The sequence below is a fragment of the Salvia hispanica genome, chromosome 4 (genome assembly GCF_023119035.1).
Source record: "Salvia hispanica cultivar TCC Black 2014 chromosome 4, UniMelb_Shisp_WGS_1.0, whole genome shotgun sequence".
NCBI classification, from domain to species: Eukaryota; Viridiplantae; Streptophyta; class Magnoliopsida; order Lamiales; family Lamiaceae; genus Salvia; species Salvia hispanica.
The window spans coordinates 45,567,139-45,592,725 of NC_062968.1; the positions used below are offsets into that span (position 1 = coordinate 45,567,139).

General features: G+C 37.6%; 6 protein-coding genes across 11 annotated transcripts; 4 read left to right on the forward strand and 2 right to left on the reverse strand.

Annotated features, from left to right (window-relative positions):
• The first annotated feature begins 798 nt into the window (after positions 1-798).
• On the forward strand, positions 799-3,081 carry LOC125222798 (probable phospholipid hydroperoxide glutathione peroxidase). Its single transcript, XM_048125613.1, has 6 exons — positions 799-1,116; positions 1,612-1,688; positions 1,809-1,870; positions 1,954-2,072; positions 2,141-2,308; positions 2,780-3,081. The coding sequence occupies exons 1-6, from the start codon at positions 850-852 to the stop codon at positions 2,807-2,809; spliced, it is 723 nt and encodes a 240-aa protein (XP_047981570.1). The 5' UTR covers positions 799-849; the 3' UTR covers positions 2,810-3,081.
• A 4,148-nt stretch (positions 3,082-7,229) lies between these two features.
• On the forward strand, positions 7,230-9,421 carry LOC125221958 (enhancer of rudimentary homolog). Of its 4 annotated transcripts, XM_048124314.1 has the most exons (6): positions 7,488-7,505; positions 7,623-7,715; positions 7,916-8,009; positions 8,086-8,106; positions 8,831-8,951; positions 9,074-9,421. In XM_048124314.1, the coding sequence occupies exons 3-6, from the start codon at positions 7,940-7,942 to the stop codon at positions 9,162-9,164; spliced, it is 303 nt and encodes a 100-aa protein (XP_047980271.1). In that variant the 5' UTR covers positions 7,488-7,505; positions 7,623-7,715; positions 7,916-7,939; the 3' UTR covers positions 9,165-9,421. The 4 variants fall into 4 exon arrangements, with proteins under 4 accessions (XP_047980269.1, XP_047980270.1, XP_047980271.1 ...); XM_048124313.1 differs by having other exon boundaries at positions 7,397-7,715; XM_048124312.1 differs by lacking the exons at positions 7,488-7,505; positions 7,623-7,715; positions 8,086-8,106 and adding an exon at positions 7,230-7,315.
• An 863-nt stretch (positions 9,422-10,284) lies between these two features.
• LOC125221957 (ubiquitin C-terminal hydrolase 22) lies at positions 10,285-13,030 on the reverse strand. 2 transcript variants are annotated; one of them, XM_048124311.1, is made up of 4 exons: positions 11,846-13,030; positions 11,392-11,510; positions 10,593-11,178; positions 10,285-10,507 (listed from the first exon to the last, which is right to left on the reverse strand). In XM_048124311.1, coding segments are annotated over exons 1-4 (1,473 nt in total). In that variant the 5' UTR covers positions 12,613-13,030; the 3' UTR covers positions 10,285-10,506. The 2 variants fall into 2 exon arrangements, with proteins under 2 accessions (XP_047980268.1, XP_047980267.1); XM_048124310.1 differs by having other exon boundaries at positions 10,285-11,178; positions 11,846-13,016.
• A 1,813-nt stretch (positions 13,031-14,843) lies between these two features.
• On the reverse strand, positions 14,844-17,833 carry LOC125219046 (ER membrane protein complex subunit 4-like). Its single transcript, XM_048120901.1, has 6 exons — positions 17,606-17,833; positions 17,421-17,477; positions 16,496-16,649; positions 15,538-15,635; positions 15,368-15,433; positions 14,844-15,159 (listed from the first exon to the last, which is right to left on the reverse strand). The coding sequence occupies exons 1-6, from the start codon at positions 17,732-17,734 to the stop codon at positions 15,124-15,126; spliced, it is 540 nt and encodes a 179-aa protein (XP_047976858.1). The 5' UTR covers positions 17,735-17,833; the 3' UTR covers positions 14,844-15,123.
• Positions 17,834-19,944: 2,111 nt separating this feature from the next.
• On the forward strand, positions 19,945-21,810 carry LOC125219369. The gene is made up of 3 exons (XM_048121333.1): positions 19,945-20,210; positions 21,217-21,366; positions 21,454-21,810. Exons 1-3 carry the CDS (start codon positions 20,028-20,030, stop codon positions 21,529-21,531), a joined length of 411 nt encoding a protein of 136 aa, XP_047977290.1. The 5' UTR covers positions 19,945-20,027; the 3' UTR covers positions 21,532-21,810.
• A 481-nt stretch (positions 21,811-22,291) lies between these two features.
• Positions 22,292-25,448, forward strand: LOC125223389 (zinc finger CCCH domain-containing protein 18). 2 transcript variants are annotated; one of them, XM_048126519.1, is made up of 5 exons: positions 22,292-22,476; positions 23,120-23,434; positions 23,891-23,951; positions 24,276-25,286; positions 25,400-25,448. In XM_048126519.1, exons 1-4 carry the CDS (start codon positions 22,348-22,350, stop codon positions 25,268-25,270), a joined length of 1,500 nt encoding a protein of 499 aa, XP_047982476.1. In that variant the 5' UTR covers positions 22,292-22,347; the 3' UTR covers positions 25,271-25,286; positions 25,400-25,448. The 2 variants fall into 2 exon arrangements, with proteins under 2 accessions (XP_047982476.1, XP_047982474.1); XM_048126517.1 differs by having other exon boundaries at positions 24,276-25,448.
• Positions 25,449-25,587: the final 139 nt, after the last annotated feature.

Sequence of the window (25,587 nt, forward strand, 5' to 3'; positions counted from 1 at the left end):
TTCTTTATTTCCCCTGTTTCTTTATTTTCTACGACGCCATTGATGCGAATTTTTGTCTCAAATCTCTCCTTTTTTTAATCATTTTGTAAAAGCTGTAAAAATGTTTTCCTCAATAAAAACATAAATTAGTACGTAAAAGTTGTGGACTAATTCTAAAAAATAATATTCTCATTTCCAAAGTCGGTCTTAGGTTAATTTGGTAGGGCAGGCATATGAAGCATAATTAAGAATAGCGATGTTTTCGGTCAACAAGGTGTATTTTAAAAATCTTTACTTCTGGAAATAAGATTGTATAGCTGCTTCAAGTTGTCAAATTAAAATATTACTCGTGACTCATGAGAATACACCGTTCACATTATAATAAACGTAATATCCTTTTTATTTTTATTTATCCATAGAAATAATCTATTCAATTTCAATTAGGGTCTCATTATTATAGTAGTACTATAATTCTTTACTAATATTAGTCTACCGTCCACTTATTTTATCTTTTTTATTTTTATAATGTTTTCGTTGTAATTTATTTTAAAAGATCTGAAATTATTTGAGTTAAATCTCTAGCGAATAATAAAATAATAAATCATACTCCTTTATTTTCTTTGAAACATAACTCTGTGAAGAAAGTGGAGTATGTTTTATTAATTTTATATTAGAATTAAAAATACGGGATACCTATTAAGGAGATAATTCGTTTAGGTATAATTATTGTATCCAGTAATTTAGTTGAGATAATATGAAAAAGGTGATTAATGGAAAACGTGGCGTTTGCATCCAAATATAAATCCGCCACACAAATTTAAGCTTCCAATTTTCAGCATCACAAACTGACACACCACACCTCCTTCGCCAATGGCTTCCATGTCATTCTCTTCAATTTTCTCGCCACCGCTGCAGAGTGTAGCTCTCACTAAACTGCACCTCATCACCAATTCCGCGCTTCCGTTTATCGATTCGTCCAATCGCTCGACTCTCACCTCTTCCAAATCAACGTTTTTCCGAGATGGCTTCCCCGTTTTATCCCAATTTCTATCTAGGTTTTCAATTAAGTCTCGATCCTTTGCCTCTATTTCCGCCAGAGCTGCTACGGAGAAGACAATTCATGATTTCACCGTTAAGGTACCCCTCTCTCTCACACACACACAGTTAGAAAATGCAATTCAAGTTCATTGCGGTAGTGTTTCTTGCTAATAAGTTGCTTAGAAATAGTTTTGATTAGCTAACTCCTGTGTTTATTTGGCATGATTTAGTTTTTATTTAGCGCAATGCTTTGTACACTTGTAAAATTTATGCTACTATTGATCTTCATGGTGTAACGATTTATAGCTTGTTTTTGCTTTCTATTTCTTTGTCTAGTGAATTAGGTATTTAGCACAAGGAGTTGTTTGTACTTTTTTCGCTAGGAGGATTAACCTTACAATAACAGAAATGAGAACCTCGTACAACTTGGAAATCGAATCTAATCCGTGGTGTCTGGATTCATTTTATTCTCTTTCAATGTGTGGCATTGAATTGTTGCATAGTAGATGTGCAGCATTTGAAAGGTTATTAACTTATGTCTATAATGTTTTCTCATATTAGAGAGTAACTGTGAACTGCTCTCGCTGTAAACAGGATATTGATGGGAAGGACGTTGCGCTCAGCAAATTCAAAGGAAGTATACTCTTAATAGTAAATGTTGCTTCACAATGGTAATATCTTATCCTCTCTCAAAAATTGAATATGCGTTCGAAATCTGACTTCCTATCTCTAAGTTGAAACATTGTATCGAGTGCATGCCAACTGACGTGATTGATTGGTTGTGGATTCAGTGGTTTGACCTCATCAAATTACACCGAGCTTTCTCAAATATACGAAAAGTACAAATCTCAAGGTGAGATCTCAAACGAATATTTCAAATATATCTAAGTTTTTCAATAAGATTACGTGAGGTCGATCTGCAAATATATGATGCAGGACTCGAAATTCTGGCCTTCCCTTGTAATCAATTTGGCGGCCAAGAGCCAGGATCGAATAGAGATATTAAGAATTTCGCTTGTACACGGTACAAAGCAGAATTCCCAATTTTTGATAAGGTAGATTTCCTTCATGGTACTTTTTCAGTAGAACTTGTGAATCAGTTCCTAAAGGTTAGTTTGTGCAGGTTGATGTTAATGGACCGAATACCGCTCCTGTTTATCAATTTCTGAAGTCGAACGCTGGAGGATTTCTAGGTGATTTGGTTAAATGGAATTTCGAGAAGTTCCTGGTGAACAAAGATGGTAAAGTAGTCGAAAGATATCCACCTACAACCTCCCCACTGCAGATAGAGGTAAATTCAGCTCCTAGAGAAACAAATATATCATATATAATGTATTTATGAAGAATATTTTTTGTGGTCTGGTATGTGCATTCTAATTTTCTTTACATCTATATAAAGGTCTAAATCTGTCTTGAAATTTTCTAGTCCAGTTATGTGGCGTTGGCTGAATTGGTAAAACGTTATCCTTTTGTTTCAATGCAAGAACTAAATGGGTGTGGAGTTCGGTGCATTGGAACGTACTATATTTCTACAGTTTGATACTTGAAATTCAATAATATACTTGTAGTTGTAGCACTTTAGAATTCATTCTGTAGTAATTTACTATCAAAGAGTTCCTCACCTTCTCTCTGTTTCTACAGTAAGATAATCAAGAAATGAAATGTGCACTCTTTGATCCATATCAAGCTGTAGTAAATTTGTTAACAAAGCCTCTCTTTAATTTTTTTCTCATAATAATATTCTTTGCCGGCTTTTCTACAGAAGGACATCAAGAAGCTTCTTGCAGCATGAGTTCCACGTATGCATACATCACGTGCTCATGCTCACCTGTTACCGTGTATTTTCTCTAACTCGATGCTCTCTACCTTCTCTTAGTACAGTTCGATGAAATAAATCCTTCGTCTTGTGTATATATATATCTTGTTTATCGGATTATGGAACATGACGCTTTGGCAAAGTTACCGATACTGATCCCATGTAGAGAAAACCTATCATTCCCATGGATACTTAACACTTTGCTATTTCTGGACTTATTGTCTAGTGAAGTCGTTGTTTATTTGTGAGTGCTCGATCGTTTCATTATCTTAATGATTTACATAGTAGTCTTTCAGTTATCACTTATCAGTAAGGAAATACTATAAGAAATCACTGAAGTACGAATACCCGTTTATACAAATGAAAGGTGTTGCTATTGTATCTAAATAAATTTCATTTTTTGATTGCAATGCTTCTCGACAAAGGAAGAACTACATTTGATCTATTTAATTTAATTTAATTTAATTTAATTTCTTATGTTGCACGATTACAACTTCAGTGAATTAATTATATTTAATTAACCATTTTAAGCAATATAATTGATGAAATTTTCTTCAAGTTCACTCATATTTTTTTTCCAATGTCAACAATAGAACAGATAAAAGCAAAGTTAATACTTTTCCATTCGTCCAATATTAATAGTCTCTCATGTCAAAAATAGAAAAAATAAAAGCAAACTTAATATTTTTCATTCTTCCAATATAATAGTCTTGTCTTCGATAATGAATGATATAAGTTTTAATGCAAAATTGATAAAATATAAAAAAAGAAATAAACATAAAAAATAAAAGCAAAGTTAATATTTATGTGTCTTATATTAATAGTTGTGTTCAGCTAACAAATAATAAATGTTTTAATAATAATAATAATAATAATATACCCTCCTTGTTGAAAAAAATAGATTTTGAAAATATCACGTATTTTATCATATAATTAGCACAGAAGATAATAATAATAATAATAATAATAATAATAATAATAATAATAATAATAATAATAATAATAATAATAATAATAATAATAATAATACCCATTGTTGAAAAAAATAGATTTTGAAAATATCACGTATTTTAACATATAATTAGCACAATATAAGAACAAAAGTTGAAATAGGGTAGATAATAAGATCTAATATAGAAAAATATGTACTTCTGTCTCATCTTCATTGGGATAAACTAAAAAGAAAAGTGAGTCATCTTTAGAGCATCTACAATGGGGCGAACTATAGCTCGCCATAAGCCCGGCCCTATGCACCGCCACATCAGCATTTTATTCTTCGCCCCCTTCCACCTGCAATGGGGCGGATTATAGCCCGCCCTAAGCCCCATTCTAAGCATTTTATTTATTTTTTTAATATTTAAACACTACAAAATTGGAGAAAACAACTTCATTCCATTGAAAGTTCAAATTTTACATTACGAAATAAAAAAAAAACTACAATTCCTCAATGGCCGAAATGCTTCCAAACTTCTTCAATCATGTCGTTCATGAGCGTCGCATGGTCTTGTTAGCTGCGCATTGATGTCTGTCTCTCTAGAACCTCACCAAAGCCCAACGGTAATCCTCGAGCGACAGGCGTGGTCGTCATGCTGGAGCTAGATCCGGAAACCCAATCGGTGACATGTCCAATTTCTTGTTCGACTATCATGTTATGCATGATGATGCACGCATACATGACATCGGCGATGACTTCCTTGAACCAGAAACGCGCCGGACCTTTCACAATTGCCCACCGCGATTGGAGCACACTGAAAAGCCCGCTCCACATCCTTCCGCGCAGACTCCTGCTTTGCCGCAAACAAGACTCTCATGTCTCCAATTGGGCAGCTGATCGTCTTCACAAAAACAAGCCACCTTGGGTATATGCTATCGGCCAAGTAGTACCCCATATGATATCCGCGGCCGTTGGCAGTGAACTCGATGGGCAGGCCGCGATCCCTGCATTGATCGGCGAAGAGGGTGGACGAGTTGAGGACGTTGAGTCGTTGTTCGACCCGGCTACACCGAAGTATGCATGCCAGATCCAGAGGCAATGGTCAGCGACGGCTTCGAGAATCATCGCCGGGTGGCTGCCCTTGTAGCCACTAGTAAATTGGCCTCTCCATGCCGTCAGGCAATTCTTCCACTGCCAGTGCATACAGTCGATGCTCCCTAGCATTCCAGGGAAGCCATGCACCGTCTCGTGCATCCTCATCGGGCTCTGGCAATCATCAGCAGTCGGGCGTCGCAAATGTGTCGCCAAAAGCTTCCACAACTCCCCTACAAAAATTCTTCAGACAATCGCGGCCAATTGTCTCCCCGACGTGAAGGTACTCGTCGAACATATCCGATGTGGTGCCGTAGGCCAACTGCCGGATCGCAACCGTGCACTTCTGTAACGCCGTAAGTCCGGGTCTGCCGATGCCGTCTTCCCGATACTGGAAGTATTTATCACGTCCCTCTAACGTCCGGACAATGCGGAGAAAAAGATCTCGCCACATTCTAAAACGGTGGTGAAAAAGATCTCGCATTGTCCGGACGAGATCCCTTCTCCGCATTGCTAATGCCCTTAGTGAGACGAAGGGAGTAATACTTTCTCTATTACAATTAAATTGAGGTAAAATTTTTGGTTACGTATTAAGAAATTGTATTGAACAAATTAGAGAAAAAAAAATAAAATAAATTAGATGAAAACAAAATAAAATAAATTACAATAAGAGAAAGGAACGAAGTAAGAGGACTTAATTAATTGGGAAGAAAGGAGTATATGTTGCAGTGAGACATATTTTAATGCATAACAGGAATAGGTAAAAAGAAAAATATGATCTGAGAATTTGGTTAAAAAGAAGATGATTGAAGTATTTTACAAAGTTATGTATTTTTATTTAGATAGGATAAATAAAAATGACAGAAGTAATCTATTTATATAAAATGGAGAAAATAAAAAAGAAAAAGAAATTTTTATAGAAATACAATCACATGAGAAATTGGCGGAAAACAGAATTTAGAGTAAAAGCATCCGCAATGGTCGGCTAGCGACCGGCTAGCCGATTCGTCGCGCCTGGCCGATCGGCTAGCCAAACCATTGCAATCGGGCGAGAGCGAAATCGGCTAGCGCTTCGGCGTGGGCTGGCCGATCGCTCGGTGCTGGCCGAAGCGCTGGCCGACGGCAACGCCCCATTTTTGTTTTTTTGTTTTGTTTTTTTTTTTAAAAACCTATATAAACGCGATTTTCGTTTCATTTTCATTTGCACCACTTATTTTAACGAGTTTTCTCTCTCTCTAACTTTCCGTACAAGAGCATCATCGAGCGATGGATCACAACAACGAGTCCAAATCCAGCGACGAGTGGATCTCGACTCTCACGGTACTGTGGGATCTAGATGGGGCGCAGATGGGCCCGGGGTTTAACATCCCTTGGAATCGATGATGGGGATGATGGCCGGTGCGCCGGGGGCGCAGGGGGTATGCCGTTGGGGATGACGGGCGGCGGGCGTTGAGCTGGCGGCAGCCGGGGCCACTGCGGGGTAGGGGTATGTTCTCTGTATGCGGCCAGCCAGATGATGCCGCAGCCAGATGATGGGGATGATGTATGTATGCATGCCGGGGATGTCGGATGTAAGACGCGTATGCATCCCGGACGCAGGGGGGTTCAGGGGGTCACCGGGAGGGGGACACTAAAGTATATTCGGCCCTCGCTTGATTTTTTGACGCGCTTGTCTCACACGTCGACCCCCATGGAGACGCAGTTTCACCGGGCGATGACCTTTCCTCGTCATCGACCCACGAGGTCCAGTCCTCCGCCCTCCCACCCGCCCCACTCGAGTACACTCTCCATTCGCGTAACCATACGCGGGATCAGATGTACAAGGTCTTCCAAGAGTGGAAGGCCGCCACCGACCCCACGGAGAATATGTTTCTTCACGAGATGTTCGAGAGCATGCGTGTTGATTTGGAGATCGCGAGGGCACGGCTAGCGGGTTCCGACGTGGGCTCAGATACCACGGGTGGCGGCGCCGCGGCGACGGCGACGGCGACGGCGATGAGGAGTAGAGAGCGGCGGGGCTCGTGTGTGGAAGCCCTTTTTTTAAAAAAAAAAAAATCATGTACTTTTTTTTTTTTTTTTTTTTTAATCTTTGTACTTTTTTTTAATGGAATGGATTATTTTTCCCGTATATGTGTCGTAAATTTAATTTCGTAATTTAATCGTAATTTTAATTCCGTAAATGTAATATATTTTGAATTATTTTTATTGCAGCTGGCCTATGGCTGACCTAAATCTGATGTGGCAGGTGGATTTTTTAGTGTTGTTAACGTGATAGGGAGAAAATGGCTGGCCTATTGCTGGCCTAAGCACCATTGCGGATGTTATAATTTTCGTTTAACTACCCCAAAATTAATCATCAAAGTCGGTGCATTAGAGAGATTAGACTTCACTTCACTCACATTACCCACTCACAACAGGCATTACATTCTGCCGTATCAATTTGCTCCTCCAAAATGGTAATGTTCTTCCTCTTTAACTCCATTTACACGATTTTATGATTATGCGTTCATGTACTCTTTCTCTGGTTCGTTAGGGTTTCGTCATTATGCCGCTACATAATACTCTAAAATCACTTTACTTTTTTATCTCTATTTTGGATTGGCATTGGACATTGGTAGTGTTTATCGTGATTTCAAACAGCACATGGTGTGTATTTGTCAGTTACCTGCGAATTCCAGTTTTTTCACGTTTCTTTCCTTTTTTTTTCCAGGAGTTTTTATTTTTGTTTTTACTCACCCGTCTGCTTTTTTGCTATCTCTACAGTATTTCTCATTTTTATACTAGTATCATGTTGTATTGCTGCTGTTCAAGTGGTTTCTGAAAGTTTTCTTTTTCCTTTTATAAACCACAAAGAAGGTAATTTCAGTTGCTACTCTTTGAAATTTCCTATTTAGACATATTTTGGTTTAGAAGGCATTTGATTGTGTTGTTCTCGTACAATCATATGTAGCTTCTTTTGTTTAATTTCTAGTGTTATGCTTGCGGATATTTTGTGTCATTCTTGAAGGAATGTAATTGCCACTTGTTATTTATTTCTGATGTCATACACTTTGCAGTCTAATAGGCATACTATTATTCTGATGCAAACATCCCAACACAGAGGATCCCGCACGTTCATGGACTATGAGTCGATCAGCCAAGCAATGGATGGTATGCTTCAAAAATTGTACACCTTATGAATGTTTTTTAATGTTCAGCTTTAAGTGGCTTTGATGTCACATGGCAGCGGAGCTATTGGCATTTGTAGGTGAGTTCAGATTGCAGAATTTGAATCCGTTGATCCATTCCATAAATAATGAGTGTTGGCTTTTTATGTTAGTGATGTTCAATTCTTTGGATTCAACTGTATTTTATGCCGTATGCAATTCAACGTGTGTGTAAAAGTATCCTGAGTAGATGCTAGGTTTGTTCAGCTTCCTTGCAGTAGATGAAGTAGTGGAAACCGTTAAATTTGTATGCCATCCAGAACAGAAAATGGCCGCATCTTTTTGGTGATAAGTGTGTGTGTTTTTTACCATTAGGTATAAACCTTGCTCTTTAATCGTACTTGTTTATTCATTTTGCAACCATCCAGCCACCCGTTTCCTACATCAGAGTAATAAGTACTAAACAATGTTAGAATTGTATCATTTTGTGATTTAAGTTGTGCAACAGATTTCATAGTGTCCAAGGTAGAGGCGAGCTGTGCTTTATAAGTTAGATTTTTGGAGAATACTCTACAAAAGAATAAATGTTGGATAGATAAAAATGAGATGCATTGAGGGAACAAAAGATGCCTATGCAAGCTTTTCTGGTTTTGTTTTATGGCAGTTGTGCTTTTCTTTTTCTTAAGATGAGAGCTATTTGTATCAAGCAAAGAAAATGAGAACTAAATCTCTTTACAGTAGGATCTATTGTATAATTGTTCAGATATAGGTGTGCATTTCAAGATCCCATGCTAAAGGTCTATGTTTTCCACCTCATATCTGCAGGAATATGTGGACTATATGAACGAAAACTGAAGGATCTAAATCCAGCCATAAGAAATATCACATATGATATCTCAGATCTGTACAATTTCATTGACGGACTTGCTGATTTGAGTGCATTAGTGTAAACCTCTCTCTCTCTCTCTCTCTCTCTCTCTTATGAACTTATGCAGTCATAACACTTGTGTATGAGTTAGATTCCCAACTTCATTAACCTGTGAATTGATGATCATCATGCTTTTGCAGCTATGATCACTCAATTCAGGCATATCTTCCATACGATAGACAGTGGATCAAGCAGAGAACGTTGCAGCACTTGAAGAAATTGGCTCAGTAATCATCACAGATGCTGGACTCAAGTGTGACATGTTTTGGTTCAGCTGGACCATGCACCATTCTAGAATCATGAAATTTGAATCTTGTGTGAGTCTTCATCTCATTTTCCTTATTTTGTGGAAATACAGTGATGCTAAATGCTAATAGCCTGTTTCTCTATCTAGTCGTCATCTTGTAAACTGCTATCGAAATTTGCTCTTGTAGGCTCTCCAAATATTGATTGCTGTATACTACTAATGTTTTTCTTTTTTGCTTTTATAATTCCCTTTCTCCACCGTATTATACACTGATAAATTTTGGGGAAAAGTGAAAAAATCCCGCAAATTATTACAGTAACCAATGGGCAAATGGCTCCTTAAATTTTTAAAAAACGACCTTCTTCTTTTAAATTTTAATTTCAATATAATTAAGTTAATCTGGTTAAAATATTATTGGCCTGTTTTGGATCAGAAACTATCACATTTAATAATATAAGACTAAAAAGTTTTTTTTAGTCAAGCAATTTTAAACTTTAGTGCATTATTTTTCCTAGGATAAACACTATATTCTCCTTATCCTACCAAATTAGTTATTTATTCTTATCTAAAATATTCCACTCTCTTAATTTGAAATGCACAATAGGTGTTCCATGGCTTATGAAGTTGTAGAAGACCTGATCAAAAGACCAGCTAATAGATTGTTTTGCTTTTTATTCACTGCAAATCATAAATTTTTTTATGTGCACAATATGTATATTACTTGAAACATAAAATTCATTATACATCTTGATTTGGAATAGGAACTTGGAAGTATCTCAATATTCTGATCGATCAGCTCCATGGCCTTTTAGGCGATATATCCACGTGGCAAAGTGCTTGCACAGTATGAGACAATCATCAATGACAGACAAGTCTTGCTTCTTATAGAAAAAAGAAATCCACTATTGATTTCTCTTTTTCATCTTCGTTGCTGCAGGAAAATTCAAGAAACTGTATGATGGTGACTGCAAAGAGATAGAGTATACCACAATTTTAAGTCACATTTGTCATTTTATTGACGATCATCATAGCTTCTTGTCTTGATATTGATCTTTTTCTCAATACACTATTGTGATTTTTTTCAAATGTGAGGTGACAAGTACATAAATCCAAAACCCTTCCCCTGTCAAATGTTAAACAGTTAATATCTGTACATAGTTGCATTGCAAGGGTCGTTTACAGTGATGCCGAGGCTGAAAAAAACCCAACAAGAAACACACTCAGCCGTCTCCGGCTAGCAACAGCCAGCTATAGGGACGAACGCGTCTGCCAGTGGTGACATGTGCTGGCACCCGAGATCTTCACTCCCTCTGTGGTAAAACACCTTCTGCACATAAAACATCAAGTAGCACTGTGAAGTTCTAACCACTTCTTCATCAACTTCTGTGATCCAAGCATCATCACATTTATACCACTGGTTTCTCAGCCTCAGATACGTCGCATAATGCCCAGATTCCAACATCCCGGTGTGAGTCACCACTGCAAAAACCTCAAACTCAGTCGAAGAAACATCTGCTTCCTCTCCCTCTAAAGAAAACATCCTATTCCCGAATCTCTTCTTCACTATAGAAGAGGACAGATAAGGCCTCATGTCCAAGGAGAATGGGAACTGAAGATGCCGATCAATCTTCCTCGACATTTTCCTGATTGGAGAGTGCTCAAATCGCTTGATGTGGAGGCACAGGACGAGCGGGAGCTTCTTCAGAGACATCTGCTTCAGCGCGTCCTGCTTCTCATGGCAGTTCTCGCAGTAGAGTTTCTGGTCCGGTCCCAACCTCTCTGGCTTCGTGAAGAGGTCGAAGCAGCCTGCTAAGGTCTCATTCAGCTTGGGCCGGCTGCTGAAGTCAGCTGCAGCGGAGGCGCCTGTGTTCAAGTCGAGGGAGATGTCCATGCACGGATCATAGGTCGAAGACGTGAACCCACACGATGTGCACGTGACATCCGATCTCAGAATCCCTGAGAATACCCTGTGAGCAATACACTGGCAGTCCACATTTCCTGTTCAAACATGTTGGATTTTCCCATCAGTGAAACAGAAAAAAAAAAGAATGATCGAATCTTTTCAACATTCTCTAGTGCAGACTCTATGCATAAATATCTATACAAGTTTGATGGAATCTATGCATTCGGCTTAGCATGAGACCTTTTTTTTTCATATCAAGCAAAGAATCTGCAAAAATAGGAAATGCAAAATCTTGGAGCTCAATTTACCTTTATTTGCAAGACTAGATTTCCCCAACTTGTCGTGGATCCTATCTAGCATTGAGATAAAGAACTCATGCGCGTCTTGCTGCTCATAGCTAGCAAGATTCTCTGAGTGTTGCCACCAGCTGAAAATGATGAACACAACCTCAATTAACAACATCATTCTTGATTCAGAATGTCTCAAAAATCATTAGATCCCTTCCAAATATATGAAGTTTTCCTCAAACATACAGATAATACAAGCATATAAATAGCAATTCATTATCTTAACTCTATCAAAACCCAAAAGAACTCATCTTAAATATGATCCTTCCAAATATATGAAGTTAAAGCTACCATTTTCTCAAACTTACTCATCCCAAATATGATCCCACTATTAACATCCATAAACACAGAACACAAACAACAACAAAGAACTGCCAAAAAGTGCAAAAAAAACGATCCATCAGCATCGCCTAACCTGTAGAGAAACTTAGCAGGACTGTAAGGCGTCCGATCACCCGAGAAAACAGCATCAAAGATGACATCCACATCACAAGGCAAACACAGCCTATCAGCAGAGGTCTTCCTACACCTCTCATGGTTATGCCTATCACTGAGAAAGTAATTCCTAAAAGGGGGTGCATGAAGCAATGCCTGCAACACAGAGTTCATGAAGCAAGTATTCCCAAGATTGTTCAACCCCCTCAACCCCAACGGGAGGCACGATTTCGACATCTGCTTACTCACCAACACCAATCTCTTCACACTCTCCGACCCCAAATCAGCCCCAAAATCCAACCTCCTCCTCTTGCTCAGCCTCAGCTGACCACTCTCCACAACCCCATTATCCCCATTTCTAACCAACCCCAACATTTTCTTGCACATCACAACTCTATCAAATTCAAGATCATAGACCTGATCACAGCACACGGAGCAGTAGAGCTCAGCCCTCTCCATATCAACACCAATCTCATGACCACAAACAGATTTACTACGCAAAAGGGCATGATTTGATTCATGATTTTGGCAGCATGTAACTGAGGAGCAGATCAAACACATAAACAATCTGCCGCCAGAAAAGGAACTGCATCTGGTCTGTGATTTATCAATCGTTATTCTACCACAAGGGCTGAACTTCAACAAATCTTGGATCGAATTGTAACCCTTTAATCCGTGCTTCATCTTGTAATCCACTAGATGCTCGCATGGTCTAGGGATTGTGAAGAGAGAGTTTCTTGATGACATAATCAATAAAAATTGAATCTTTATTCAAGAAAAAATCTTTAATAGATAGGAACAGGGGAAAAAAAGAACTTGAAGAAAAATAGCAAATCAAGATTCAGATAAATAGGGGAACAATGAATCAACACCAAAATTAAAAAAACTAGGGTTGATCTGATTAGATGGAAAAACAATAGAAAAAAAAGATGGGTATATTAAAGATTAAATTTTTATACTAGTACTAGTATAATTTATCAAGAGCTGAATCCACCTCAGTGGCAAAAAGGAGCGGAGATGGAGGAGGAGAGAATGGGGTCGCTTTCTTGTTTGCATAGACCGACTCAATATTTCCGCTGTGGGACAGACCATTCTGATCGATAGATCACAGCCGTTGAAAATTTTGATCATGAGATGATAAGCCAGCGATTGACGATTTGGACCACATACCAAAATCGCAGTAAGGTTCTCCTATTTTCCCAATCAATACAACGAAATGAAAATTCCACTTTTTAATTTTAATTTTTCTTCCCCTGTTAAGTTGGTCTGTATTGATATGGATTTAGTATTATAATTGGATGAGCTAGACTTTTGGGTCATTCCAACACGACATATTATGATGGTTAATAAAAAATAAAGAAGTGAGCTCTTGGAGTGTTGGGAGCTAAACTTGTTTTGAGGATGCTAATGCTGCCCAATTGATGTGTACTTATGCGTATTGGGTTCTTAAATCATTAATTATGTTTGTATAGTTGGCACTTCTCTATATTTTGTACATGGCTATATTCGCGTAGTATTGAATGGATAAGGCACACAGTTGCATTTTAATAAGAAGAGTAGATGATGGCGTTCCTCTGATGTGTCATGTGTGTGAGATCCACCACAATTCTTAGAGCATCCGCAGCGGTGGCATCCGTCCGTCCGTTCGTGCCGCTGAGCACGAGCTCGTCCGTTTGCCGCTGCGAGCTGTCCGTCCGTGCCAGCAGCACAACGCTGCTCTTAGCTAAGAGCACGTCCGTGCCGCTGAGCAGCCTTACGTGGCGGCACACGATTGGCCAATGACAATTTCGTTTCTTTTTGTAATTTTTTTTATAATTATAAAAAAAATATTTTTCCACTTCTCAATAAATTATATCCGTTTTCTACACACTTTTAATTTATTTTTCAAATTTTCACCCCAAAAATCACTTTTTAATTATGTACTTTTATTTTTTAGAATTTTAATTATGTATTTTTTATTTTTTAGGATTTAATTATATAATTTTTATATTTTAATATATTTTTATGTTGTAGAAATGTTTTTAGTAATTGAAGTATTTAAATTAAATAATAGAATAGTGGGACCCTTGAGCTTGTCCTTGCGGAAGAGTACGGATGTGGGTTTTGTGCTCTTGCCTAAGGACAAAGAGTAAAAGTGGGTCCGGGCCCACCTCCGTGCTCTTAAATATAAGAGCACGGATGGAGATGCTCTTACTTATTATTGTCATTCAATATTTTAGTAATACTATGTTAGGGTATCTCCACCGGCGCCCCTCCCACTCGCCCGTCGGGGACGGGCGACCTGACGGGCGCCATAGTGGGCGGGAAGGGCGCCCACGCCCGTCCCTCGCCCCTCAGCTCGACGTCCTACCTGACGAGCGCCACTGTGGCGTGGGTAGGACGTCCCACTCGGACGTCCCACCGATTTTATTTTATTTTATTTTTTAAAAAAACTCTATAAATACGGCTCGTGTCAAAATTTTAATTCTGTAAATTTTAATTCCGTAATTTTTAATTTTAATTGTGAATTTATTAATTTTATTGCGGGAAGTCCTAGTGTAGTGGGAAGGGCTAGTGATGTGGCAGTGGAATGGGAAGGGATAGTGCTGACGTGGCATGGGAAGGGCTAGTGGGAGGGGCGCCACCGAAGACACCCTTATAAAAACGCCTCACTTCTAGAGAGACGGAGGGAGTATACTTATTCTAACACCAAAATAAGGGAAAATGACACAATTATTCAAGTCTCTAACCAAATTCTGAAAACCATAAAATTGAAAAATAAAATAAATATAACCTGCTCATGTCATATTCCATAAGGAATATGTAAAATGAAGCAAAAAGACAAAAAACTTGAAAGACTTGGATGAGGGAAAAAAAACATAACATAGAAGAAGCGTAAAGCTTCAAACCAACAAATTGAGAGCTTGACTCACCAATATGTGTGTCATCGTTTTGCATTTCTACGTAAAAAGATGATTTAAATTTTTAACAGTATCAAGTTCACTAAAAAGTGGTAAAATAAAATTAAATAAAACTAAAAATTAAGTTATGTAACATCATCCAAGATTATAAATCAAAAAGGCATGCTAGAGTTCCTCCCAGAATAACTGAAATCTGCTAGTTATTTTTCAGACTGCAAAATCCAAGTTCCAAGTTGACATTCTATAGCTGCATCCATGGATCAGAGACAGCAATACAGCATTTTACCTAGACCTCAGATCATGCCCTTCAATCAAAACGCCTCTCGTCCAGCCCTATTTTTTACCGGAGGAGAAGCTATTAAAGCGGGATACCTCCGCCAGAATACTCAACCTCCTGAACATCAAAACGGAACTCATCAGAGCACATCATAAAGCAATGATACTATTTGTGAAGCTTCTCCATAGATTATGATTTGTAAACATGTTGGTTCTATACAAGGTATTGTAGTTATTTAGAGCCATGAAACAAAGAGTCAAGATTATTAGTATTATTCATTGAGTTTATATTCAGACAAAAATGGTTGTTAGTATGATCAACAAACCTGTGGTGGGGGCAAGGATGAAACCCAATCCGATAAATGAGTTGGAAGAAGACCAAGTGTGTTAAGCTGTCAACAAAAAATTGAATTCAGTGAGATCTCGCAAATTCTTCAAAATGCAATTGGGGGGAGTTCTAATGAGTAACGACTTCTAAAGAAGCTCGAAAACCAACCTTCCAGACACCCAGCCCTAAAGCTGCCACATTAAGGGCGATGAATACTAGCTTAGGTGCTAGAAGGTCGACTTTGTGGTCCTTATATGGCTCAAACACTACAAAAGCAACAGTAGTCGTAAGTCACTAAGGTGTAAGAATTGAAAAGGTTAGAGTGATGTAGAGTATTTCAAGGTAAAAGCCATCATGTTCCAGTTCACTCATAGATTATACTCCCCCATCCACGAAAAATAATCTCATTTTGCCATTTTGGGATGTCCACAAAAAATTGTCCCATTTCTATAAATGAAAAGTCTCTCTCTCATACTTTACCCACTTTTTCTCCATATCTCTCTTACTTAACCTACTTTTTCTCCATATATCTCTTACTTTACCTACTTTTTCTCCTTCTCTTTTACTTTACCAAATTTCTCATTAAAACCTGTGCCGTCACAAATGGGACTACTTTTTGTGGACAGAGAGAGTAGATAAACCAAAGCTGTCAGAATCGATAAGCATCCGATGCAGCTAGATAGCTTGCAAAGCCAAACTATGAGATAAAAACAGCAATATTACTACAGAAACACCTAAATCTATCAGCAATCAAAATTGAAGTAAGGCCAATAAATATGACTTCTGGTGACTGGTGCACAGTGCACTACAAATCACAGAAGGCAACAACTGATGTAGAAAATGGAAAAACTAAGTGCATATGAAATAAAATCAGTGATGCACAGCAATTAAATATTCCCTCAGCTTCCTAAAAATAGAAACTCTTTCCTTTTTTGGTCCGTTTCTTAAAAATAGAAACTTTCCATTTTAGTAAATTTCTTTCTATCTAATGAGGTGACACCCATTTTCTACTAACACACTTTTTTCTTTCTATCTCTCTTCCTTTACCAATTTTGCATTAAAACCCGTGCCTTTCAAAAGTTCCTATTTTTAGGAAATGGCGGGAGTATGTTGTAAGTGAACTCACTTTTCCCAACCCCACGAAGTGCGTTGACTGGCTGTAGAAGAGCCGAAAATGTTATGCCAATGCTGAATAGATGAACCGTGCTTCCGGCCATCCACATCATGAATCCCATCATCATCAAATTCTTAAAGGGTGCTTGTGCGACCTCCCATGCTTTCTGTACATACAAATGAATGTTTCCAGTAGTTTTAGACATAAAACTAACTAAGATGCGGTAATAAAGCCAAATAGCAAAAAAAGCAAAAGCACATAATCTTTAAAAAAATTGCAAATCGATGAGCATAGACGCATAGTAAAGAAGAGCAAAGATGTATAAACTAAACAAATCTCAAGAAAGACCATTCAGTACTCACTACTCAGAGACCAAAAAGCACTGAAATATGGAATCAACACTATACAGAGCAGTAGCTTAAAGCTACAGTCGAAACCCAACATGTAAAGATAAGAAACTTCCTCCTCCTACAAACTGTCGCAATTTTATTACAGACAAGTTCCTTCACATTAGAATAGGAAATTCTTCCCCTTTGAGATTTCTTCACTTCAATCCAAGTTCTCTCTCTTAAGAAATCATAACTCCCATTTGGAATTCTTTACATCACTAAATAACATTTTAAACCTTAATCATCACATAGATTTCGACAGAAGTAGTCATTTACACGATAACATCAGAGATGATCAAAAGCATTTTAGACAAAGTCAAATAGATCAAAAGATTCAAGCAATTCGATCCAAACCCCAACATAAAAAAGAACTCAAACTTTTCACCCCCAATTGGTTCATGATCAGGAACAATCATAAGCAACAGAATCAAATAATAATAAGCACGATCTCAGTTACAAGCAATTCTTATTTCAAAACATCAAATCCACGCTGCATAAAAATTAGCAGTCGAATCCAAATCAAATCCCTAAAAGCGCATAAATTTTACCTGAGCTTTCCAATTTGCCTCAGCGTCCTTCTTCTGCTTGCTCACAGCTGAATCATCCTAACCCCAAATAAAGGTAAATCGCGTCACTCAAATATTAACGTCGATATCTACTAAGTGTGTGCGCTCAAACAGTTGATAATTTCACTTGGTGTAGTTCATGTAGGTGATTGCAAAGGTGCACATACCTGATCTTGGGAAGCCCTAGTGAAGCCCGGTGGATCCGGAATATCACGTGACGACGAGGACGCCGAATTGTCCGTGAATCCGACTGCCCATCGCCGGCCCGAACCCATCACTGATTTCCCCTTGTCCATAACTAATTTTTTTCGCGTTGAGAATTGCTGATTATGCAATGGCAGCTGCGGCAGAAGAGATGCCTTTTAGTTGTGAATCAAAGATCTGCTCCGGTAGGGGCTGTTTGGTTTTAAGACCTTTTCCAATTCTTGCTATAATTTTAACCTTTTTCTAAAAAAAAATTAATTGACGATTTCAATTTATTTTGCAATAAAGACTTAGGTAAGATTTCTACGTTTATATTGTTTAGCACCATATTAAGTTGAGACATAAATAAATTTCGATTTTCGAGATTACTAAATTTACCACATTTATTAACTAGAATTGAGAAAAAAAATTGGCCAAAATCAATTTGAATATAAAATTTTTAGTTTGGTAGCTAGGCCTGTCAAATTGGGTACCCGCGGATACCCGATCCTGAAATTACCAAAATCCAACCGAATTTTATTTCGTGTATCCAGTCCCAATTGTGATTTTGATTTTTTTTTAAAAATTAACTACGAACTTTTAGGATTTATTTAATATTATTTAATTCGAATTTTATACAATGTTGAAGTACTAATATTCAAGTAAAAATAACTACAAACTTTTAGAAATATAAAATTCTTATAGTACCTCGAATTTAAGATAAAATAACTAATTCTTGTAGTAGTTCGAATTTAAAAGAAAATAACTACATACTTTTAAAAAATACAAAATTCATAAGTTATACATATTAACATCTTTCATCCATCCACAATAAGTCAATAACCATCAAAATTCATAAATTCAAATATTCATCCTTTATAAATATCACAATTCAATAATTCATAAGAATCAAGATCTAACAATAATATAATCAAATAATTCAAAATTATAAATATCACGAGTCAATGAAACTAACATAAATTAAAAAAGTAAATTACATATCTTATATGCTAACCATTAAGTATTAATGAAATTATAGTTAAGAAATTATATTACATTTAATTATAATAAAAATATAATTTATTAATTTTAGAAAATAAATAGGATAATTCGGGTATACCCGATCGGATATCGGGTAATCCGATACCCGATAATCCAAAATTCTCACTACCCGATCCCGATCCGATATTCGAAAAATCGGATTTTGGGTATCCAATTATCCGACTTTTTCGGATATCCAATACCCGATATCCATTTTGACAGGCCTATTGGTAGCTATGATAACGGCATATTAGATTATTATTATTGTTTGATAACATAGATTATTTATTTTTAAAGCCTATGATTAAGGACGAGCCCAATATAATAAACTCTCGTATTATCGATAAATTACACAAATATTCTTTGTTTTTATTTCTCTGGATCTGTTCCATCATTCACAAAAAATTGATCACAATTCCACGACAAAGAATGTGCATATTGGCAAAAAAAGTTATATGAATCTGCAACAAAAACCCCTTGAGATCACCTATGCCAATCTCCTACTACATACACACAAACATGATAAGTAATGGTGGGTCCATCACTCATGTTTGTGTGTATGTAGTAGGAGATGACATAGGTGATCTTCATTGAAAAAAAACAAATGCAATTCTCATTTCCGTCATTCTACGCCGGTAATTTTGATGATTTTTTCCTAAATCATATTCCCTGATCAATTTCGTCAAAAATCACACCGCGCCTTGGTTCAGTTATGCTATATGAATTATGTTTTGCTCAATTGCTGGTCGCTGGAGTCGTGGTCAATTGTGCTTGTAATTATGGACTGTAAATTAGGCAAATGATAGGAGACCTGCTTCATGAACTGAACGTGGAGAGAGTGGGATTAAAATGACTGAAATACTTGAGAAGTAGAGTGATAAAATGAATAATGGAGACTTGAGAGTTGAGACAGTGGAGTAATAGAGATGGAGGCTATAACAACGTAGAAAATAAAATGAATATTTCCTATAGTATACCAAACGTGTAAACACAAATAATTAATCACATTAATCAAGATAGTTTATATGGATGATAATTTTATAAATCTACCAACCTATTCCTAATTGTAGGACAAATTTATAAATTGGTGTCTAAATCACAATTCAGTTAGTAATTCTTTATAATAAACAACAGGCCAGGCCCGTGATTTGAGAAATCAAGAAAATAAAGGCCCATACTTGTTAACCGGCCCTTAAGGCCCAATTTGGCGGCAGGTAGAAGTTGTCGAGACGTGAGCCGACTAAAGTTTCAACGTAACAGTTTTGCGCCACAATAAATTCATATTTTAATTACAGAAGACACTCAACATCAATAATTTCTTTTTTCAATCATAGTTTGGTATTATTGGGCGGAAATTCTGAAAAAATGTCGAGTTGTAGCTGTTATTGTTATAGACCGATGAATTTATATTCGGGAAATTCTGCTGTGCCGTCGAAAAAAGCTGTATTTGTTATGTCGAGGAGGGTTGGTGTGAGAGCTTCAATGGTGGAGTCATACGGGAGTTCTAATTTCTCGCAACGCATGGAACGTGCGTGGTTGATTTCTCAGGTAACTTTTCTGTATCAATTTCGATTAATTCAGTCAAGTTTTTTTTTCTAGGTTTCCTGCTTCGTTCAAGGGGGAGAATATTTTAAATATTGACTTGTTTGATGGTATAGTATTCAAATTCGAGCTTATCCGTGATAGGCTAGTGCCAATTCTCGTAGTGAAAGGAAGTTGAAGAGAGACATGATTCGAGTTTAACTTTTTTAATAATTGGATTTCGTGTTGACTGGAAATAGAATTGATTGTGATTTTAGGTTAGGAGCAACCATTAGGATTACGATTTAGTTTGCAAAAGGGGGTGTGGAACGATATATTCTTGATGGTTTTGTATGTTGATAGACTCCCATAGCTGTTTCTGTGATCCTGTGGCGATCCCATGTTTTGTGTTAGTGATGAGACAGCCGAACACCTATAATTTCAACGCCTTGTATGTGATGAATGTGTAAGAGCTGTTGTGAAGCTGTAAATTCTTTATGCTTACAAACATAGCTTATTCAACCGATCTTGGCGGATAAAACTGTTGTTGAAGTTGTAGGTTCTTAAATTGTTAGTCAGATATTCCCTTGTTACAAATCTTGCATCTCTGGTTCTGCTTTGTGAAGTTGCACCGCTTGCTTGATAGAATGAAGATTAAGTAATGACACCTGTTATTGAAGTTGTAGGTTTTCAAATTGCTGGTCAGATATTCGCCAATTAGTTTCCACTCGTCTTGCTTCTTTTTTATGCTACATGAAGTTGCATTGGTTGCTTTGAAGCACCAAGTTGAAGTAACTTTAACACACACATCATAGGTTGTTTCTCTAAGAAATTTATCAGTGAATTAAGCTTGTACCTTTCTGAATAGTGTTTACAAACTGTAAATGGTTTTTTGCAATCGTCTCCTGTGCTTCGAAGTCATATACATAGACTGGCGAAAATAATTGCATCTCATGAAGTTCTTCCTTTAATGATTCTTTACACTATATGATGCTCCCTCCTCTAACAAAAACCATTCAATTAAAAATGTCAGCAACCAACGCCTGTTGCTTGTTCTTCATGCGACTCAAAGGGGCACATTGAGTGCAAATGGTGCAGTGGAACAGGGTTCTTCATCATTGGTGATAACATGTTGTGCCAAGTTCCTTCAAGAAACACCACATGTGTCATCTGCACTGGGAAGGTAAACTTTCTATAGCGTACATGAAATGAAATCCACTCGATCTCTCTAGACAAAACCGGTCATCTTACACACTTGTATGGTTTACAGGGTTCTGCATGCTGTGCTGATTGTAAAGGGACGGGCTTTCGTGCAAAGTGGCTAGAAGAGCCTCCTCTAACAAAGTAGCTAGAACCAGTCTAACAACCATATTTGTTGATGCTGATGATGTTTTCCTTCTCAATTCAGTTTTTTGGCGGTTGAAGTTGCTTCATTTCTACCAGTCTACTGTATTTATAACATCAACATTTCTACCAGTCTACTGTATCTGTATCTATCTATACAGGGATGTATACCGTGATTTTCTTCTTCATTGCAACTATATACCATGATAGATTCATCATATAGTTATGTTGATTTTGTATTCATATTCCACACATTATCTGTAATCCTAATGTTTTCCATTTATTCAATGTCTTTTATAGAAAAAAGCATTGTGAATATGTGATACTTCCTCTGTCCCATTATAAGAGTCACACTTTGCCATTTGGCGTCAAGTTTCACATTAACATTTTACTAACTCATTTCACTTACATTTTATTATAAAATTAATATAAAAAAGTGGGTCTCATATTCAACAATTTTTTTCAACTTACTATTCTTTACATTTTTTAAAATTTGTGCCTACAATAAGAGTGACTCCTAAGAGTATCTTCAAGAGGAGAAATTATATAGAAAAAGTATATTATGTATTTATCTTCTTAAAAAGTGAAATATAGCCTTCATATTCCAAAATTCCAAAAAGAAGAAGGTATATAGAAAGGTAAATAAAAATAAAAATAAAATAAATATATCATTTGTCAATAATTTTAACACCCTATGAAAACCGTTTGTAGTTTAATTAAAAACGTAAAGGAGTAGCAGCATTAAATTAAAAGTCGCAACTACCTCAAATGCGTTGATTTCGTCACTCGTTCTCTCTCTCTGGTTGAGCCGAGCGTTCCAATGGCGGATGAAGACGAAGCGAGGGTTGTGGAAGACCAGCTCCAATTCCAACTCAAGGAACAGAAAGACTCTCTCTCCGCCATCGCCGACGCCCTCTCCGTCGACCCCTCCAACTCCGAACTTCTTTCGGTACGCTCCTTACAGTTATGCGTAGACCTCCTCGTATCGTGTCTATATAATTGCATTTGGCGGGGATTTTTCCTCTGGATTATATTTTGCGTTGAATTCATCTCATTCTTTTCTCATCAAATGTCAATTTAGTTTTTATATTCGATTGAAACCCCAAAATACTGCGTCCGTTTTTCATGTTAAAAAAACAACCTAATTAGTTTTCTTCCCTAGCTTATGTAGTTGGTTTTTCATTGAGGTAGCTGTGGATTAGAGACTTTTCTTACTTCTGTTATTCACATTTCAGCACTTTAGTATGGATTTCCACTGTTGCGTATGAATTTGATACTGCTGTAATACCTAAAACCAGGATCTCTTATGAGTTTTGAGCTACTGGGGTGAGAATCTTGTTAGTTTCCTAAATAGGACGAGCATGTTTCTATATTTATTGAGGAAACTCCATTGGAAAGGGTGAAGATTCTTATCCATTATTACTCCTTCCCCTCTGTGATTATTATTACTCAAAGAGATTACTGCTTATGTAAAGGTGACATAAGCTGTATGCAGCTTTACTCGAAAATAAAAATGATTTGCGTATCAGGATTATAGGTTTCTGCTTTTACTTTTGTATTCTTCAATGTCATAAGTGTTTTGTATTGTGAAGATCCACGATGAGCTTGTTCGGGGCATCAGAGATGCTGAGGAGGGCCTTTTTCAGCTCAAAAGAGCGAGGTTGCTAAGAGAGGCTGATTCTGCTTTGAATGGTTTAGTAAGCGCTGATAATGTCAAAGTGGGGCATCTGGAATCAACAGATGTGGAACCGGAACTGGAACCGTTGGTGGATCAGACCTATTCTATAGGATCAAAATGTAGATTCCGTCATATTGATGGGCGGTGGTACAATGGGCTTATTGTTGGCATGAAAGGTTCAGAATCTGCAAAGATATCATTCCTGACTCCAACTACTGAAAGCATGTTGGTGAGTTGGCTACTATTTTAGTCTTAATGCACTTCTTAAATATGCCTTTTACATTTTTTATGCCATTATCTCCTTAATTATGTCAATTGTTTATCTGCTGCTTCCTTTTACTACCTCCTTCCACTTCATGCTTGGTGGCTTTAACTTTGAAGTTGCATCAGTCTCAATGAGATATTTTGTGGTCAATTTATTGGAACAATATCCCTCCATAATTAGGTTTTTTTGTGGTCCATTATAGCTCCGAGGTATTACTGGAACAATTCACCTCCATAAATAGGTTATTTTTCGATATGCTTGTAAATGTCTATGCAGTAAAGGACCATTCTTCAGTTGTTAGTTTTTTGACTTCCAGTGGAGTTGCATTATGTTTGTTATCTTCATTCTGTCTGACATTTATGCATAAGCAAGTTGGTTTTAGACAGATGATTTCACTAATGCTAAACCACGCAAGTGCAGATGTGCAAGTTCTTTCTACAACAACGATGTCGATTTGGTAGTAATTGCCGCTTATCACATGGTATGTTCTAGCATAACAAATTTGGACAATAGACCTGGGAGATTGTTTACAATTTGACCCTGTGCACAAATCTGTGTCTTGTATTCATGAACCTTGTGTCCGTAAAAGGTGCTTAGAGAACACATCATATGGTTTTTTAGTTTGGATCGAATGTTATTTTGTCATATTATTTGGCTTTTGAAGAGAGACTAAGCAGCCAAACATCTAGTTCACATATATTTCATACACAAAATAAAAATGTTTTATGTTCCTCTGACATTTGCAAGGATAACTGCCAGTATATAACCAGTTAAAATCTTACTGGGGTGATCATTATATATGCAGGCATTGATGTCCCCGTATCTTCTTTGAAGAAATATATTCCTACTATTTGGGAGCAGTCACTGGTGGGTTCCAGCATCTGGGCCCTTTCAGATAGCAAACCTGGCTTTTGGAGAGAAGCTGAACTAGAGTCATGGGATGAGAATCTCAGAACGGGGGAGGTAATTTTTCGAGACGATGGAAGTTCAGAAAAGCTGGGAGCAGAAGCAATCACTTACTCTGAGTATGCACAGAGGAGTGACGAAGAAGAGTCTGATCTAAGTTCTGAGCAATCTGATTCTTGTGACTATGAAGATGACAGCCCAGAAGGGTTGGGGTTTTTGGAAAGTTCAATGTTGCAGAGGGGGGTCCAAACCGACACTGCTATTTTTGCAACATGGGAGAATCATACACGTGGCATTGCTTCCAAGATGATGGCTAATATGGGATACCGTGAAGGAATGGGTCTGGGTGCATCCGGACAGGGCAGGCTCAATCCTATCCCCGTTAAGGTTCTTGCACCTAAGCAATCTCTTGATGACGCTGTAAAAGCTCTTGACAAAGACGAGAACAAGGAGGCGCGAGCAAAGAAGCGCACCAGGGGCGGTAAGAGAATGCGTGACAAGAAATTAGCCGCTGCAACCAAAGCTGCTGACGAGGAGGAGGATTCGAAAGACGTGTTTTCTCTTATCAACACCCAGCTCGCAATGCACGGGCAGATTGTGAACGGTGGCGGCTCTGCAAAGAGGCAGCAGCAGAACAAAGCAAACGGCGAGACAAGGAAAGAGGATAGGCGGGCGCTCCTTGCTTATGAGGATGAGATGCAGAGCTTGAGATCGCAAGTCGACAAGCTTGAGGAAATGGTGAAGCGGAACAAGAAGGAGAAGGCCGTCCATGACGCTGCTATGCGGAAGCTCAACGAAACGCGGAAAGCACTAGCCGATGCAGAGGAGGCTCATGCGTCCACATCAAATGCAGTCTCTAGGAAAGAGAAGGAGAAGAAATGGCTCAAATTTTGAAAGCTCAAATGGGATGGTGAGTAGAAGATTACTATATCTCTATGCTGTATAGAGTTCTTTCAAGAAGATCATCTCCTTGAGTGGTTTCTAATTATTTCCCAGAAATTTTATCAATCTTTGTATTTTCAGGATTGGGGCTTCAGTGGAAATATTACTCAGCCTAGATTGTATTGTCAAATGACTACGTCCAATTATTTACGAACACAACTTCTCATATTTTTACATTGGGTAGATTTTTCAATTTCTAAATGTAATTCTACAAAAGTAATGATTAATTTGTTTCTAAGTGGAAACCCCACCAATCCACCTCTTCTTTT